The following is an 18,467-nucleotide window of genomic DNA, read 5'->3' on the forward strand; positions in this document are numbered from 1 at the left end:
GTGTGGTGGTAGACCAGTGCGCTCAAAAAACAAATGGGTAGACCAGTGTCTCCAAAATCAAATGAGTAGACCGGAATGCTCCAAGAACAAATGGGTAGACCGGTGCCTCCAAAAACAAATGAGTAGACTGGTGCCTCCAAAAACAAATGAGTAGACCGGTGCCACCAAAAACAAATGAGTAGACCGGTGCCTGCAAAAACAAATGAGTAGACCGGAACGCTCCAAGAACAAATGAGTAGACTGGAATGCTCCAAGAACAAATGGGTAGACCGGTACAGCTCTGCAAGCAGTTAAAAGCCTGGTAGACCAGTACCTCTGCTAAATCCTAAAGAATTGTCACATGACCATCAAGCCATGCCCACAAAATAAGCCACACCCACAGAACCGGTAGTAAAAAAATTTAGAACCCACCCCTGTTCCAAACCTGATAGTAATGCAATATGACAGGATGCTCTCGATCGTCCCTCTATAGAAAGTGGTAAGGACAGTGGAAGGAAGATGTACTTTTTTCTTGTGATGTAGAAAATGCGGGTGCTGCTGTGCCCGCTTCACCAGTGTCTTGCTATTGAACGACCAAGCTAGCCAACACATGACCATGGGACATTGCAACCATCATAAATATGAAACAGTTGCCAAGTATCTGAATTTTGATCACATGACATTTGGGATGTTGCAAAAGTCATAAATGTGAAAAATGGTCATAAGCCATTTTTTCAGTGCCACTGTAATGTCAAACACTCACTAAACAAACTGTTGTAAATCAAGGACTACCGGTACCAGAAATCCCAGTCATCCTGACTAGCACCAACACATTTGATGGGTACCAGCTTGGAAAAGGCCACTTTAAGCTAATATTATGACCAAAATAAATCCGAAGTTCAGAACAGTTTTATTGGTTTTAATAAACATCTTATGAATACTGTTCATAAAAACCCACTCACAGATAAAACTTAAAAACAATAACCAAACATTTATAAAATACTCAATTTACTTTGAAACTAAGCTAGCAAGCATCCCAACATTAATACAATTAATTTATTAAAATTTTAAAATTTAATTTGAAAATATTTTATCTCCAAGCGCAGATAAGCAGGTTTAACAGAAAGTTTCCTTAATTTATCAAGAAAGTCATAAGTTTTTAAGACTTGAATTTAACATAATTCACCAATGAAGCATATATCTCATAATCCCTATGATATGGATATTTCGGATAAAGCTAAAAACTTTACAGAAAATTTGAAAAATTTTATCTTCCACTTATAACTTTCCTAATATCTTCTTTCTCTTCTTCTGACCTTAAAAAAAAAACCCACACAATTCAATTTCATTGCAAAGAGGGAGAGCCAAACAGCTGGACAATTGCAAATTGAATCACTAGATACTATACTAGTTACTATCCTGTTTTTAGAAAACAGCCCTGTTCAGTTTGACCCATTGGCCCTGATTAGGATTGACAGACAAAACTCAGGTATAGTTCCTTTGCCCCATCACTACATATGCAGTCTCTATATGGATGTATTACCGTGTGTCTCTTCATTATAATTCATTCATAGTTCTCTTTATTGGAAGAGGAGAACTATGAGAGTCAAAAATCTGAAGGAGCTGGTATCACCTTTTCAAACTGGCTAATTTTATTGAAAGATATCGAGTTATGTAAGCACCGACCCTCAACCAACCCACGCAAGGTCCCCCAACCAGCACTTCACCTCCCTATGACCCTTACCTGATGCAACCTCCCCATCATGAGACTCCCACTGATGCAGGGGTGAAATCCAGCAGGTTCTGACAGGTTCTGGAGAACCAGTAGCAGATCGGAGAACTGGCAAATACCACCTTTGGCTGGCCCCAGAGTGGGGTGGGAATGGAGATTTTGCAATATCCTTCCTCCAGGAGTGGGGAGGGAATGGGGATTTTGCAGTATCCTTCCCCTGGAGTGGGGTGGGAATGGAGATTTTCTCCTGCCATGCTCACCAAGTATACTTCTGCCAGCCCACCAAGCCCACCAAGCCACGCCCACAGAACCGGTAGTAAAAAAATGTGGATTTCACCACTGCAAGACCCATCACAAGGCCCTCTGACCACACGAAGCCCTTATAAAAGAAGAACACTGACATCCCCTAAACTCTACTGAAGATGTTATCTAGCCTGGTAATGAAATGTTTGGAAACCAACTCACAAGCTTGGAGAACAAATCTTTTCCCTCATCAACTTACTATAAGCTGCAGTTGCTTTGTGCATAAAGGAAGCTAGAGCTCACAAAAGCTGGTGCATTTTTTAAATGTTCTTAGTCAGGAAACATGCTATTCCTTCTTGCTGTTGCTTTATCTCTAAATGGCTGAAAATTGTTGTTTGCTGCACAATTTCAGTGTGTCAGCTTGGAGATATATCTTATAAATGATCTCTTCCAACTAACAATTTCTTTTGCAGTTTTGGGTAAATATCTTTTCTAACCTTCCAACCATAAGGGCAGGAACAAAAAATAGAAAATGTTTAGAGGTACCAGATGTTGAATCTGAAGCCTCCAATGCATACATGTACACTTTCTTCCGGATCTGTTAAAAATTGTATATTGGAATCTGGCCGTGTATGATTTGATAACCTGTTTTGTAAAAATAAAAAACTGGGAAAATTACAACTCTTTAAATGCACTGGACTATGACTGGATGTGTCACAACTGAAGCTAAACACAGCAATAAAAGATTAAAAATCTCTGCAATGAACAAATTCAGTACAATTTGATCATCAGTTATTGACTTTATCTCTAATATTGTCATACAGATCTGTGTCATACAAATTTCACTTTGAATGAAAATACAGAACATGAAAGTTTAAGTTGTGTTTCTCTATCTCTCAATCAGTATTCCACAGAAACCTTTTTTTATTTTGTTAGGATTTTGTCTCGAGTTAAGTTACTTTTCAGTTCTTCATCATTATCTAGCTTTGCAATTAAAATCAAGCATATCCATTCCTTGTTACCCATTCAAAGTTTTGTAATTGGCAAATTCTCACGATAATGAATTTAGATTTAAACAAACCTTGTTTACATTTAAACAAACAATGCATACATGAACTGTAGTACTTACAAAAATTGCTTGCCCATCCATCTGACCCTAGCAAGGGAAAAAAAAGATTCTTAAGAAACAGGATTATTAAAAACATGCTGATTTAGTAATAAAGTAAGAGCTACTTTATTTATTTATTCAAAATATAAGCCATTTTAGTGCCAACATTCCCTTTATGACGGACTCAAATGAATGAAACCAAAATACATTAGGTAGATGATTTAAGCATCCAATAGATTTTACACTAGAATGTACACCATTAATTTTCTATAGTCATAAATATATCCTTTGAAAAGAAAACACACCTGCTCACTTATGCTATTTTAAGCCCCCCTATAAAAGCCATACAGAATAATTATGTGAAGATGAGGCAGTTTAGTGATAAGATTCAAAACTTTCCTGTTTATCTAATCATAACTGTTTAATTTATTAGCAGGCACTCAACATGATTTCTCTGTCAAGATGCTAATAGTACACGAAAAAAATAAACTTTTCTTCAGCTTTCACCATAAAAAAATTTACATTTCATTCCATCCTATTAAAATTTCACATGCAGATTTCTACATGGCAACCTTTATTTGATGCCCCCGTACAGCTGCCAACTAAAAAGGAATCATTAACATGCCATTTTAATACAATCACACGTACAGTACTTTTCTCCAAAGTCTTCCTCTTCAAAACCTCAGAAGTTTGAAATTATATTTTTTTAAAAAACATAAAAGAAACATATAATCTCACATGACATATAAAATAGGACATATACCTAATATTTAGGAAAGATTGTTTCATTCAATTTTTTTTGAAGTCATTTGATTTGATTTATTGGTATATGGCAGGCGTGTCAAATTCAATTTCATTGAAGGCCACATCAGGGTTGTGTTTGACCTCCATGGGGGCCAGGGGGGATGGCTAGGGGGCATAGCCAGCTTGATGTCACTCACTGAGGCTCCGTTTTTGGCCATGATGGCCTCCTGCAGCCCACTGCCAGCAAAAATGGAGCTTGGGAGGTCACACAGAGCCCATCCAGGCTGTTTTCAGCTGTGACGGCCTCCTGCAGCCCTCTGCCAGTGAAAATGGAGCTCGGGGAGGCTGTGTGCGGCCTCCCCGAGCTCCGTTTTCACTGGCAGAAGCACCACGGGGCGGTCCTTTGCTGTTTCCAGGGTGGGACCACAGGTCAGATCTAAGCACTGCACAGGCCGGATCTGTCCCATGGGCCTTGAATTTGACACTCCTGGTATATGGAGTCCATGCAGTTTGTTACTGCTTTATTTGAGCAACTGCATTTTGCTATTAGTACTGGTGTTGGATTTTACATTGATTTTTGAAACAGTTTCACAATAGATCTTCCAATTGATCCTATTTCCATGTGTATTCCATGTATGAGATTTGGAACCACTGAGGAAGGATTTGCATCTGAAATACAGAACTCCACAATAATTTGAAATGCAGGTAGTCCTCAACTTATGACTGTAATTGAGACTGGAACTATAGCTATAAGTCATGGTGGTTGTTATGCAGATCGCCACATGACTCCACCAGATTTTATGACCTTTTTTTGTGGTGGTTGTTAAACCAATGCCACTGTTGTTCAGCAAACTGCTTCAGTTGTTAAATGGGTTCATTTTCCCCAATGAACCACATTCCCCAATTTCTAGCATTTTTTGCTGGAAATCGGAAGTACACCCTGGAAACTAGCAAAAAAGCCCATGGAAAATTGCAGTCACATGACTGCAGGGCATTGCAAACAGCCATAAATGGTTGCCAACCACCCAAAATTCAATCACATGACCATGGATAGCAACCATTGCCATTGTAACTTCAAAACCAGGTTGTATGTAACTTTTGAGAAGGTCCATTGTAACGTCAAATGGTGGCTAAGTGACTGATCCTTAAGTGAGGACTACCTATAACCCCTTTTCTGTTTTCACTTTAAAGATGGTTTTATTCCATCTTTCTCCACCTTTTTTTTCCTCCCCCCCCCCCCTTGAAATCTAAATCTGAGCAGGAGGACATTGAGTATGAGAATAAAGCAAATACTTCCTCCTTTTGGTTCGAGGAGAATAGAACACCCACACAAAGTAGAAAAACAGATCAAAAGAGGACCAAAAGAGGGGAACGGAATTGCAACTCCTAATCCAAGCCTAGCTGCAAATTCACTTTTAGTCCTTTCTTGAGATTTAAAAACATATCAACCCAAATTATTGCAAAAGGAAATTTGGAGCCTGCTTTTTAAGCACACAGAGCTGTTCTCTTGTATAAAAAAATGGTATGTCTGCACTTTAAATAAGATCTTGCACATGGAATGGCTCAGATTGGTTCCACATGTCACAGCTCTCTCTGAATGAAAGATGTCACTGTTAGACGGTCCTCCTCCTACATCCAAACTTCTCCTTAATTGAAACATCATGCTTACAGGCAGTATGAAAACAGACACATGTGTTTTTAGGCAGGCAGCAATATACCCTGAATTTCCATTTCTCAAATCCAAAATGGAAGAAAAATTTTCTGCTGTGCATCCCCTTTTGTTCTGAGAGGTTGGGTTAACAGCTGGATGGTACCTAGGATTGCAACAAGTGCGGCTTTTCCCAATATAGAAAGGAAGGCCGTGATAGGAAATATTACACCTGCTGAATTTCTCCCTAGGCAGTAGTAATATATAAGTATACTGCCAAGAGAGAAAAAATAGCAACTCCACCTTGCATCTGTTGGCAATGGGATAGGAAAGATTTAGAGAAACCCAGAGATCAAGTATAATGCTCTATATCTATATCTATATCTATATCTATATCTATATCTATATCTATATATCTATAGATAGATAGATAGATAGATAGATAGATAGATAGATAGATAGATAGATAGATAGATAGATAGATATAATATATACCGTATTTTTCGGACTATAAGACACACCGGTGTATATGACGCACCAAGATTTCGAAGAGGTAAGTAAGGAAAAAATGCGTTTCTCATCTGTTTTTGTGAAAAACGGGGTGCACAGAGGGTTTGGGAGGCCTGCAGAGTGCTCCTGGGGGCTGAGAGAGGGCAAAAACGTCCCCGTCGGTATGTCATTCAGTCTCAGGCAAACTTATAAAAGAGTTAATTCAGTAAACTGTGGTTCATAATTGGTAAGCATATTGTGTAATTTCTGACAGATAGGACAGAAAACCATATTAGCTTTTAATGAGAAGTTCTTATAAGAATTATGATATATCTGATTGGACTACCAAATCAGTGCTGCAAAAATCCAGTTGATCAATATGTGAAACAAAGATACATGAGGCTGTGTCCTATGATCATATGGATTTTTGCAGCCCTGGTGGCCCTAATATATAAATTTATCAGTTTTCTTCTCTGTATATACTGGACCACATCAAATGAGAGGTCATGTGTTGATAACATTGTCCTCTTAATTATATACAAGAAGCTTCAACACTTCACATGCATAGCAGAGCTAGGAGGGTGGGTCTTGGAAATGACCTTCTCAATAGTAGCCTTCTTATAAGATCCGTAGTGGCTCAATGGTTAAAATGCAGTATTGCAGCTTAATTTTGCTGACTGCCAGCAGTTTGATTCTCACTGGCTCAACATTGACTCAAGCCTTCTATTCTTTCTGTGGATGGTAAAATGAGGACCTAGATTGTTGGGGCAATATGCTGACTCTGTAAACTGTTTAGAGCAGGGGTCTCCAACCTTGGCAACTTTAAGGCTTGTGGACTTCAACTCCCAGAATTCCTCAGCCAGCAAAGCTAGATAGCAAAACTGGCTGGGGAATTCTGGGAGTTGAAGTCCACAAGTCTAGTCTAAAGTTGCCAAGGTTGGAGACCCCTTGCTTAGAGAGTGCTGCAAAGCATTATGAAACAGTATATAAGTAAGTATTATTGCTATTGCTATTGAGCCCAACATTAGGATGGACCTCATTCTATTAATGTTTAGGAAGGCAATAAAAGCAGTGTATTTCTACCAGGTTTTTTACACTGAAATTTTCTGCTTTTTAAATGATTTATATCTTTATTTACATGGTTATAGGTGGCTGCCTAAAGTCTAGAGAATAAACCATATATGAATGTTTGCATATTAAATATAGAAGTATTGCCACTCACCATGCCAAGCATATCCAAACTGAGAGGTACATCATGAGACTGTTGCCTAATTTGTTGATCAGTCTTGACCTCAGTGTAGAACACCTTGAGTCGATGTCAAAGAAATAAAAATGCAAATAAATCAATACAACAAGGATACATTATATTTGTTACTAGTATTAATACCCCACCAAAAAATCTCAAGTCATGCTATGTTGTCTCACTGTGGTCAGGGGATATTATGGTGAGTCTATAAGGGACGCAGTTGCTCAGTGGCTAAAACGCCGAGATTGTCAATCGAAAGGTTGGCAGTTCAGCGGTTCGAATCCCTAGTGCCGTATTAACGGGTGAGTCCCGTTACTTGTCTCAGCTTCTGCCAATCTAACAGTTTGAAAGCACGTAAAAATGCAAGTAGAAAAATAGGGGCCACCTTTGGTGGGAAGGTAACAGCGTTCCATGTGCCTTTGGCGTTTAGTCATGCCAGTCATATGACCACGGAGACGTCTTCGGACAGCGCTGGCTCTTCGGCTTTGAAACAGAGATGAGCACCGTCCCCTAGAGTCGGGAACGGCTAGCACGTATGTGCAAAGGGAACCTTTACCTTTATCTTTTTATGTATCTATCAACCCCAACTTGATAGCACATAATCAGTTACCAAACCTCAAATTACTGAAATATTTTTATGAAGTCAATACCTTGTATAAAGTTAAAGCCAATATTAAATTTATCACATCACTTAGAATGGCAGCCAAAACCCACAATGATACATTCTGTGTTTGACTCTATCAAAATGGCTAGATGATGAAAATACAAAATGAATTAAAATTAAAATATAACGAGGAAGTTTAGTAATCCTTTACTAATGTGTGAATAATTATCCTTCAAACTCAAGAAGTATGGTTAAGTTTCAACCCTCAAGCAAGCAAATAGTTGTTTCTTTGATATCTACCCCAAAGGCTCTACTAACTGTACAGTTAGATGCTATCAAATTATGTTTGACTCCAAGTGACTGCATGGAAAAATAGTCCTCCTCCCATCCTGTCTCCAAGGTCTTGTGGTATCTCAAGAATAGCCTTATATCACACTTTGATACTAGTACCCACCTGCCTTATTCATAGTTATCTCATCCTTCTACTCCCCTCAAACTTGCAATGCAGAGTCAATTTTTTCTAGTCCATCATCTGCTTGTACCCAAAATATGTATGTTTCTATTTGTTGATCTTTATTCAAGGGAGTTTTCTATTTGTTCCGAGATCAACTGATACGATTTTTTTTAACTTTCTAGTTTTACTTTAATAATTAGCTAAATCTTCTTTATTTTTGGCTAATAAAGGGATATCATCTGCATATCTCAAAGGATTAGCATTTCAGCCTCTAAATTTGAGTCCAGCTTCATTTCATCTACTCCTACCATTCTTATAATATATTCACTATATAAATTAAACATATGGGGACTATATGTATTCTTTTCTCACTCCCTTTCTTATTCTGAACCACTTCATTTCTTCCAAATTTCATTTCTTACAGCAGCTCATTGTAAAGTCCCTCTGAAGAATAATCTGATGTTCTGGCATGCCAATTACCCTTAATGTATTCCACACTCTGGCATGATCTACAATCAAAGGCTTAGTTGTGGTTAATAAAGAAAAAGGTATATCTCCTTCTTATATTCTTTTGCTCTCTCCATTATTCTTTACGTGACAGGTATCAGATCCTGTGGCCTTCTGCCTTTTGTGAATCCTACTAGTTAATTTACCATTTCTTTTTCCATGTATCAGAGTTTTTTTTCTTTCTAACAACCTTAAAAACTTTACTTGCAAGAAGAATTTTTTCACACTTCACTTCTTCTGTTTCAGATATTTGTAGATATAACTGAGGTCTAGACCAGAGGTCAGCAACCCGCAGCTCTGGAGCCACATGTGGCTCTTTCATCCCTCTGCTGCAGCTCCCTGTTGCTGGTCGACTCCACAATTAATAGGGCTTTCGATTAGGATAGGTAGAGGAAAAAGGATGCTGCGCTAGAAGACTCTTTGGTGGGGGAACCGACTTCCAGTCGGCAGAGGAAAAAGGACGCTGTGCTAGGAGGAGACTCGATGTTGGGGGAACCAGACTTCCGGTCAGCAGAGTTGAAAAAGGATGCCACACTAGGAGGAGACTATGATGGGGGAACCAAACTTCCGGTCGGCTCCAGAATTGAACGGGGGCTTCCAATTAGGACCTTTGTGGCTCTTTGAGTGTTTAAGGTTGCCGGCCCCTGGTCTAGACCATCTTGTTCCATATTTGTTGATCAAAAGCTGATGGCACTTTATCTACAATTTTAAATAATCAACACCTGGTGCTTCTTTTATCAGCGAGATAAATAAATTTGTCTTTGAAATTCTGGGAATATTTTTTCCCCGCTTTGGATTTATACTATCCAATATATTGCCTCAATGTCCTTGTGAACTTTTTCCATGCAAGGTAAGCAAATTCCTTTCATAGATTTTTTTTTAGATACTTCAAGTCAAATTTTGATGACACAGGTAGTCATTTTAATTTTATAATTCTAAATTATGTATTTGATACCAATAATGCATGGCCTATTTCAGGATCTGATTTTATACGGTTTACAATAATCCAGAAAAACATGTCTAAAAACAAAAGTACCCTTTCTCCCAGCAACAGACCAAACCTCTTCCCAGTCAACCCCAGCCTACCCATGCCAGTGCTTGGGGAAAGAGCCAGTGATGGGATTCAAATGGTTCACACCGGGTTGGGCGAACTAATTGTTAAATTCCAGCCCCCCGCTATCAAAGTGGATCCTGAGCGCTGTGCTGTGCTGCAATGGAGAAACGGGCAACAGAGCAGCCGGCGTTCTCCCTGCTCCTCCTCCTTCCCTCGTGCCAGCCACTCTGTTGCCCGTATTGTAGTGCAGCACCCAGGATCCACTTTGATAGGGGGGGGGGAGTAATTTAACAACCGGTTAACCCAGGGTCAGGTTGGCCGTCGCGGGAGGCTCATCCCGCATGTGCGATGGAGCTGGAGGACGGGGATGAGCCATGCCTCCCATGACAGCCAACCTGACCCTGGGTGAACCGGTTGTTAAATTATTTGAATCCCACCACTGGAAAGAGCCAGGTCTTCACAGCCCTCCTGTCAGGTGGAAAAGATCAGGTCCACAGGTGAAAGTCCAATTAAACTGATTTATTGCTTGTCATGCTTATGCACAGGAATATTCACAACTGATGGTTAGCTGGGAGTTAGCAAGGTGGCTTGGATTTGATTTGCTTGTGACTACATTAAAATTCTAGGCTCATCCCTCTTTTATCTCCACCCCCAGGTTCTGCCACTCCTTCCCTTACAGCTGTAGAGGGCTAAAAGTGTAGAGATACCACTGATTTTGGGTGGGAGGCTGTTCCAAGGCACTGGGGCAGCTATTGAGAAGGCATGCCTCTGGGAATCTCATCAGGTGGCAACTTCATTTCTATCTAGGCAGGTACCCTCAGGGAAAGGTGGTCCTGCAAGTAACTTGTGACATATAGAGCTTTTAAAGGTGATACCCAGTACCTTGAATTGCACCCAGAAAGCAACTGGAAGCCAATACAGCTCACGCAGCAGTGGTGTTACTCAGGTGAACCATGAGGCATCGAAAACTGTACATGCCACTGCATGGTGCTTTCAGGTGCATACATGTCTTCTTGATATTACAGCCTTGGTAGTACAGTGGTTTAAAGCACCCTGTTATTAACACAGCTGCCTGCAATTACTGCAGGTTCGAATCTTACCAGCCTCAAGGTTGACTAAGCCTTCCATCCTTTCTAAGGTAGGTTAAATGAGGACCCAGTTTGTGGGGGCAATAAGCTGACTTTGTATAAATATACAAAAGTATGAAGGCTATTGCTTAGCGCATTGTAAGCCGCCCTGAGTCTCCGGAGAAGGGCGGCATATAAATCAAATAAATAAATAAATAATAATATTACATTTAGCACCTCTTACCATTTGCTATAAAATACCTTGTGGACTTTTACTGCCACATTTGTAGTGGTTGCAGCCCTGGATTAACCATTCAGCAAAGTAAGTATGTTATTATTACAGCCCCAAGGGAAGGGGGGGCATTGGATTGTTTTCCCTCCCAGCTATCACACCCTTAATTCTTTCATTGTCACATTGGTCTTTAGTTGATTTTTTTTTTTGTAATTGTCCTCATCTGCTGTGTTTGATTTTAATCTCCATTGTTTTTTAAAAAAACTTTCTCTTTGTCAAGGTGAATGACTAAAGTTTAAAAGTTTGGTTTGAAGAAAACATCAGATATCACATTGGTTTCGGTCTCATGGCATGAGAGTTTCACTGTCATTGAGGGGCACCATTGTTGGGTTGTGTTTAGGGCGCCAGTTGCAGGGGTGAAATGCTCCCGGTTCAGACCGGATCGCCCAATCCGGTAGCGATGGCGGCGGGTTGTTCGGAGCATCGGTAGCAAAAATCCCTGCACCCCCCCCCCCCGCCTCCATGCCCAGCTGAGCCGCGCGATCATCAGAGGTTGTTTTTTTACTTTTAAAAGCATTTTTTCTACAACCTCTTCAGCCGAAAAAATTCTTTTAAAAGTAAAAAAGAAAAAGCCTCTGATGATTGACCGGCTCAGCCGGGCTCGTCAGAGGCTTTTAAAAGCATTTTTTGTACAACCTCTTTGGCCGAAGAGGTTGTAGAAAAAATGCTTTTAAAAGTTAAAAAAAAAAAAGTTGGCCATGCCCACCCAATCACATTATCCACCCCCCCAAACCATGCCCACAGAATCGGTAGTAACAAATTTTACATTTCACTACTGGCCAGTTGGTCTTATCCAGTCTGAGCAGTTGCATACTTGTTTGAAGCATATATCCACTGACAGCCACCCATTGCAGTATATATCTTCTTCTCTTTTATATGATAGAGCAGGTTGTAGTGGAGCATGTATTTAGCAATGTCTTTGTTGTTGTTCAATCACTAAGTCGTGTCCACATCTTTGTGACCCTATAGACCAGGGGTATCAAACTCAAGATCCGCAGGCCAAATCCAGCCCACAGGGTGCTTAGATGTGGCCCATGGGGCCACCCTGGAAACAGCCAAGGACTGGCCCGCGGTGCCTCTGCCAGAGAAAACGGAGCTCAGAAGGGCCTGTTTCCGACTGCAACAGCCTCCTGCAGTCCTCTGCCAGTGAAAATGGAGCTCGAGAGAGCCATGGGCAGCCCCCCGAGCTCTGTTTTCACTGGCAGATGGCTGCAGGAGGCCATTGTGGCCAAAACGGATGTTGAGCTGGCCATTCCCCCCTTGGCCATGCCCCCTGGCCATCCCCCCTCCAGCCCCTGAGGTCAACACAACCCTGATGCGGCCCTCAATGAAATTGAGTTTGACACCCCTGCTATAGACCAGAACCCTCTGTCTTCCACTGTGTCCTAAGGTTTGCCCAAATTCATGTTCATTGCATAGATGACACTCTATAATCATGTCATCCTCTGCCATCCGTTTCTCCTTTAATCCTTGCCAACAGCAGGGTCTTTTCCAATGAGTCTTCTTTCTCATTAGATGGCCAAAGTATTCGAGCTTCAGCTTCAGTATCTGACCTTCCAAAGGACCATCAGGATTTATTTCCTTTAGGACTGACTGATTTGATCTCCTTGCAGTCCAAGGGATTCTCAAGAGTCTTCTCCAACAGCAGTATCTTTACTGAAGGTATTTTACACTAAATTATACCTTTTTTTCAGAGACCTGCTAAAGCTAAAACAAATGAAAAATAAAGCTTCCTTCAGGTCAACTTCAACACCTGAATCTCCCATGGACCTGCATATTGTTGTCTTGGCAACAGTACAGAAATGGGTTGTTAATGCTATCTTTCTGGATTTTTTTTCAACTTCCTGTCATCCTTACGGCTTTGGTATTTTTTAATGATCTCCCATCCAAATACTAACTAGACCTGAATCCATTTAATTTCAGAGCCCAGGCAGTGTTATCCAGGGGTTGGCAGTGGCAGCAATCCCCAAAACAGAGTATATTTCCTTCTTTAGTACCAATACAGCAACTCTGATACTGATACCTTTCTCATATGCCATCCTTTTATAATGTTTATTTAAACATTTATTCTATTATTTAAAATAACTAGGATGAATCTCAGGTGACAGCCTTGGAAAGTACCTCGTTAACTGTTTTTATAAAGAGATAGATTCTTAAAGAGGGGATACATTGCTTTGTTTCCCATATGAGTAAACCAATCAGCCCTGTGGACAGGTAGACCAGGAAGCAGAAATTGGTTTCATAATTTATCACAAAATCCAGAGGAGAGTATTCATCTTCTTCACAACAAGGGAAGCACAGCCAGCTTCTCCTGGAAAGAGGAAAAGTTGTTCACCTCTCTTGAGCAAAATGCAACTTAGAACTTTATACGTCTGATCTAAAGCAAACTAAGACATGCACTTTAGACAATAGAATAACAGAGTTGGAAGGGACCTTGGAGGTCTTCTAGTCCAACCCCCTGCTTAGGCAGGAAACCCCACACCACATCAGACAAATGGTTATCCAACATCTTCTTAAAAACTTCCAGTGTTGGAGCGTTCACAACCTCTGGAGGCAAGTTGTCCCACTGATTAATTGTTCAAACTGTCAGGAAATTTCTCTTTAGTTCTAGGTTGCTTCTCTCCTTGATTCGTTTCCACCCATTGCCTCTTGTCCTGCTCTCAGATGCTTTGGAGAATAGCTTGACTCCTCCTTCTTTGTGGCAGCCTCTGAGATATTGGAACACTGCTATCATGTCTCCCCTAGTCCTTCTTTTAATTAAACTAGACATACCCAGTTCCTGCAACCGTTCTTCATATGTTTTAGCCTCTAGTCCCCTAATCAACTTTATTGCTCTTCTCTGCACTCTTTCTAGAGTCTTCACATCTTTTTTACATCGTGGCGACCAAAACTGTATGCAGTATTCCAAGTGTGGCTTTACCAAGGCATTATAAAGTGGTATTAACACTTCACGTGGTCTTGATTCTATCCCTCTGTTTATGCAGCCTAGAACTGTGTTGGCTTTTTTGGCAGCCGCTGCACACTGCTGCCTCATATTAAGTGATTGTCCACTAGGACTCCAAGATCCCTCTCACAGTTACTACTTTAGTATCTACCAGCAATGGTCAAAAAGATGAAGAAAGTGACCAGGACAATTGGGGTTTCAATCGCATGGTCAAGGTGCCATCTTGACCTTTTGAGACACTCCCACTCCTCCCAGTAGATGCTCCTGACTTTGCCCGCCTGATTAAAGGTGCTTTTAATTACCTGCATATGCCTGGCAGAAAAATAAAATCAACACATACTTACAGTGTACCCTGTGATGGTATTTGCATGCTGCTGAGGCATTCTCCATTGAATACTAAGTGCAGTGCAATTCAAAGAATCCAGTGCTATGTCCACAGGAGGCCCCAATCTATCTGTTTCAAAAAAAAAAAAAAAAAAGACAAAGCATTAAGAAGTTGCAAGAAACCAAGACATCTTCAGTAATATAAAGTGACTACAGATGCATGGATGGCTTTTTTTTTTCCTATGAATGACTTCAAATGGTCAAGCTTTATAGGGTATTAAAACCACATTATGCTGTTCTATTTTCTTCTCTCCTTTATTTAAAAATAAAGCCATATCCCACCTGGATTGGGACTGCAGTGTATAGGGAAGGAAGCTGAATTGCTCCTCCCCATGTCCTCCTTAAGGGACATAGTGGCTCAGTGGCTAAGACGCTGAGCTTGTCAACTGAAAGGTCGGAAGTTCAGTGGTTCGAATCCCTAGTGCCGCATAACAGGGTGAACTCCCATTACTTGTCCCAGCTTCCGACAACCTAGCAGTTCAAAAGCAAGTAAAAAAAGCAAGTAGAAAAATAGGGACCACCTCTGGTGGGAAGGTAACAGCGTTCATGCGCCTTTGGCATTTAGTCATACCGGCCACATGACCACGGAGATTTCTTCAGACAGTGCTGGCTCTTCGGCTTTGAAACGGAGATGAGCACCGCCTCCAAAGTCGGGAACAACTAGCACATATGTGTGAGGAGAACCTTTACCTTTACTTATGTCCAGTGGTGTGATTCAAATAATTTAACAACCGGTTCTCTGCCCTAATGATTTCTTCCAACAACCAGTTCACCAAACTGCTCAGAAAGTTAACAACTGGTTCTCCTGAAGTGGTGCGAACTGGCTGAATCCCACCACTGCTTATGTCCTCCTTACCCAAAAAATACCCAATTGCAACCTATAAAACAGGGAAAAGGTTGTGAGAACCAGTGAGAAGTGGGATGGATAGATGATAGTTTGCGATTTAGGTGTCATGGGAAGGAGGTTATGATATTGAAAAGATTCATGACCAGAGAAAGAAATATTAAATCTTTGTTTTTCATGGATTGTTGTATTAACCCAATTAGAATTGCCATTCTTTTCTTCAGCAAAAAGCAATAAAAAAACTGAAATATACTTTATTTATTGTATTTTTATATCACCCAGTTCAATTATTCAAACAACAGCAAAAAGCACAACAGATGCAGAATAAAAATTGGGCAACCTAAAAAATCCCCAATGTCTGTTCAAACAAGACAGAAAGCTAGGAGGGAAGGTATCAAATAATCCTCTGGGGGCATGGTCTTATAAAGAATGGAGCCATCACCTTTGAGCTCATGTCCCCTGAATTCTTGAAGAGAAAAGTATCCCTTCCATGTCTCTATGAACAGACCAGAAAGATTCCCCCAGGAGAAGACAATACTTGAAGTAACGCTAAGATCAAGTTATGTAATGTCAAACCAGCGCTTTGAATTGGGCCTAGAAATTTAATGACCATATTTGCAGTGACTGGAAAATAGATCTGATCATGTGTGTAATAAACTTACTTGACCCTTAGTTGAAAGTCTACTCCCCGTTGAGGAAATCAATGGGACCCAGTGTAATCTTCTCATCGTTCCTATCATCCATTTCTTCCCACTTATGACTATATGATTGTAACTTTGTTTCTTGTATCCTTATGATTTATATTGTTTCCTAGTATGATTTGATTGCTTATTTGTACCCTATGACCCTAAGTGTTGTACCTTATGATTCTTGATGAATGTATCTTTTCTTTTTATGTACACTGAGAGTCTATGCACCAAAGACAAATTCCTTGTGTGTCCAATCACACTTGGCCTATAAAGAATTCTATTCTATTCTATTCTATTCTATTCTATTCTATTCTATTCTATTCTATTCTATTCTATTCTATTCTATTCTATTCTATTCTATTCTATCATTCATCTGCCTCTGTATGTGCACAGAAATGAAATGAGTTGTTCATTCCTTGCCATGCACCAAAACATCAGTATGTTAAGGACTATCCCGCCATCCTTGTTTAAGCCTTCTCAACATGTCTTATGAGACAACATAATTGTTCCAGGCCATTTCCCTGAAATGTTATCGATTCCACAGGACTTCCAAGAATTTGCAGCTAGACAGGTCAGCTTCTTCAATAACTGTCAGTGACTGATTTTTTTTTTAAATGCCCCCAATGTCTACTGACTTACTCCATGCAAAAAAAAAAACCCACCAGCACAAATGGCTTTTTAATTCAGAGAGAGAACCTGTTATTTGTGAGCATTAACAGAGGTTTTAATTAACATAACTTAGGACTGCCTGGGTTCATTCATTGTACAAAGTTATAATATGGAGTATTTGATTCTGGTTCAACATACTTTGTGAATCTAATGAACTATGGTTTATTGAACAGAACATGGATAATCAAGCCCTGTCTTAATGTAATCTATGTATTGCTATTTAGGCAACCATTGGAAGTGTCTTCCAGATTACAATAGAACATAAAGCCACTGTTAAAACCAAATACAGATAATCTTTGATTTACAATGGTTCATTTAGTGATTGTTTGAATTTTTATTTATTTATTAGTTTGATTTACAGTATATGCCGCCCTTCTCCGGAGACTCAGGGCGGCTTACAATGCTTTTAACCAATAGCCTTCATACTTTTGTATATACCTGCTTAGTAGGGCTTTTGGCCACCCCAAGCGGTGTTCTATTTTTATACAAAGTCAGCTTATGACATCATTTTAAAAAAGTGACTTATTGTTCTGCCCCAGCTACGGACCCCAAGAACACAGCACACACAAAGTCTGTTCAAACCTTAGTTTACTGAATAAGCCAGTCTTTTACAACAACGGCTGTTAATTAATTGCATTAACAGCCGCCAAGAATTCAAAGAATAATAACTGAAAGCTTACTATGGTTGGCAGAATGCCCAGAAGCAATTTGCAGGAAGCTGATAAGATAAGCAAGACAAGACATGAAGGTATGTGAACTAAGTTGTTCCCTGCAAATTGCTTCAGTTGGCGTTCCTCCTTAAATAGGCTAAGGGAGTGGCCAATTAGCCCCAAGCCTTACTCTCAAGGAGACCTCCTTCTGAGGAGCCACTACCTTTTGGCAGCTCTGTGCACCCATGCATCGAGAAGAGGCTCCTCCTCTTCGTCCTCTTCACTTAAGGGAGCTTCTGGAGGTTCTGAAGGCCCTGGCTGAATCCCCGCCTCTGGCACATCTTCTCCAGCCTCCTCATTGTCCGACTTGAGTGCCAGCTGCACAGGCTGCACCACACCAGCCTCCTCACTGTCGGAATCAGCTACTAGCTGCACAGGCCGTGTACAGGCCACAACACTTATGGCCATTTTTTTACACTTATGACCATTGCAGCATCCTCATGGTCACATGGTCAAAATTCAGATGCTTGGCAACGGACTCATATTTATGACCTTTGCCGTGTCGTGGGATCATGTCCCCTCACCTTTTACGACCTTCTGACAAGCAAAGTCAATGGGGGAGCCAGAATCACTTAGCAACCGTGCTACTAACTTAACAACTGCAGTGATTCACTTAACAACTGTGGCAAGAAAGGTCGTAAAATGGGCCAAGCTCACTTAACAAATGTCTCACTCAGCAACATAAATTTTGGGCTCAATTGTGGTCATAAGTTGAGGACTACCTGTATATTAAAATCAACATTTAAAAGCAACTATTAAAATCATTAACAACAGTAAAAGGGCTGTTTTTTAAAAAAGGGTGTTTTCATAGTTAAGAAAGAGGTCAATTCCTCAAATCAATAGGGAGTACATTCCAGAGACCTGGGCCAGCTATCCAGAGACTGAACGATGAGTAACCACAAGATAGGCTTGCAATTACTGCAGGCAAATGTCTACTGATGAACTCAATGGTGAGGGTAATTATATGGAAATGTTCTCTCAAATACCCAGAGCATAAGCCATAGAAAACATTAAAAGTTAATAACTAGTAGTTTGCATTTCTCCCAAAATCAATTGGCGG

General features: G+C 40.4%; 1 protein-coding gene across 2 annotated transcripts in view; it reads right to left on the bottom strand.

Moving 5' to 3' along the window:
• EGFLAM (EGF like, fibronectin type III and laminin G domains) overlaps positions 1–18,467 on the bottom strand; it is a 123,380-nt gene that overhangs the window by 69,490 nt on the left and 35,423 nt on the right. For both annotated transcript variants that reach the window (XM_070935934.1, XM_070935933.1), the window contains exons 2-4: positions 14,456–14,565; positions 7,166–7,249; positions 3,084–3,110 (exon numbers count right to left, since the gene is read on the bottom strand). In XM_070935934.1, coding sequence (XP_070792035.1) covers positions 3,084–3,110; positions 7,166–7,249; positions 14,456–14,565 — 221 coding nt within the window. The remainder of the gene's footprint in view (positions 1–3,083; positions 3,111–7,165; positions 7,250–14,455; positions 14,566–18,467) is intronic.

Source organism: Pituophis catenifer, unplaced genomic scaffold (assembly GCF_029215685.1).
Source record: "Pituophis catenifer annectens isolate HBS135680 unplaced genomic scaffold, rPitCat1.0.hap2 SCAF_2, whole genome shotgun sequence".
Taxonomy (NCBI): Eukaryota; Metazoa; Chordata; class Lepidosauria; order Squamata; family Colubridae; genus Pituophis; species Pituophis catenifer.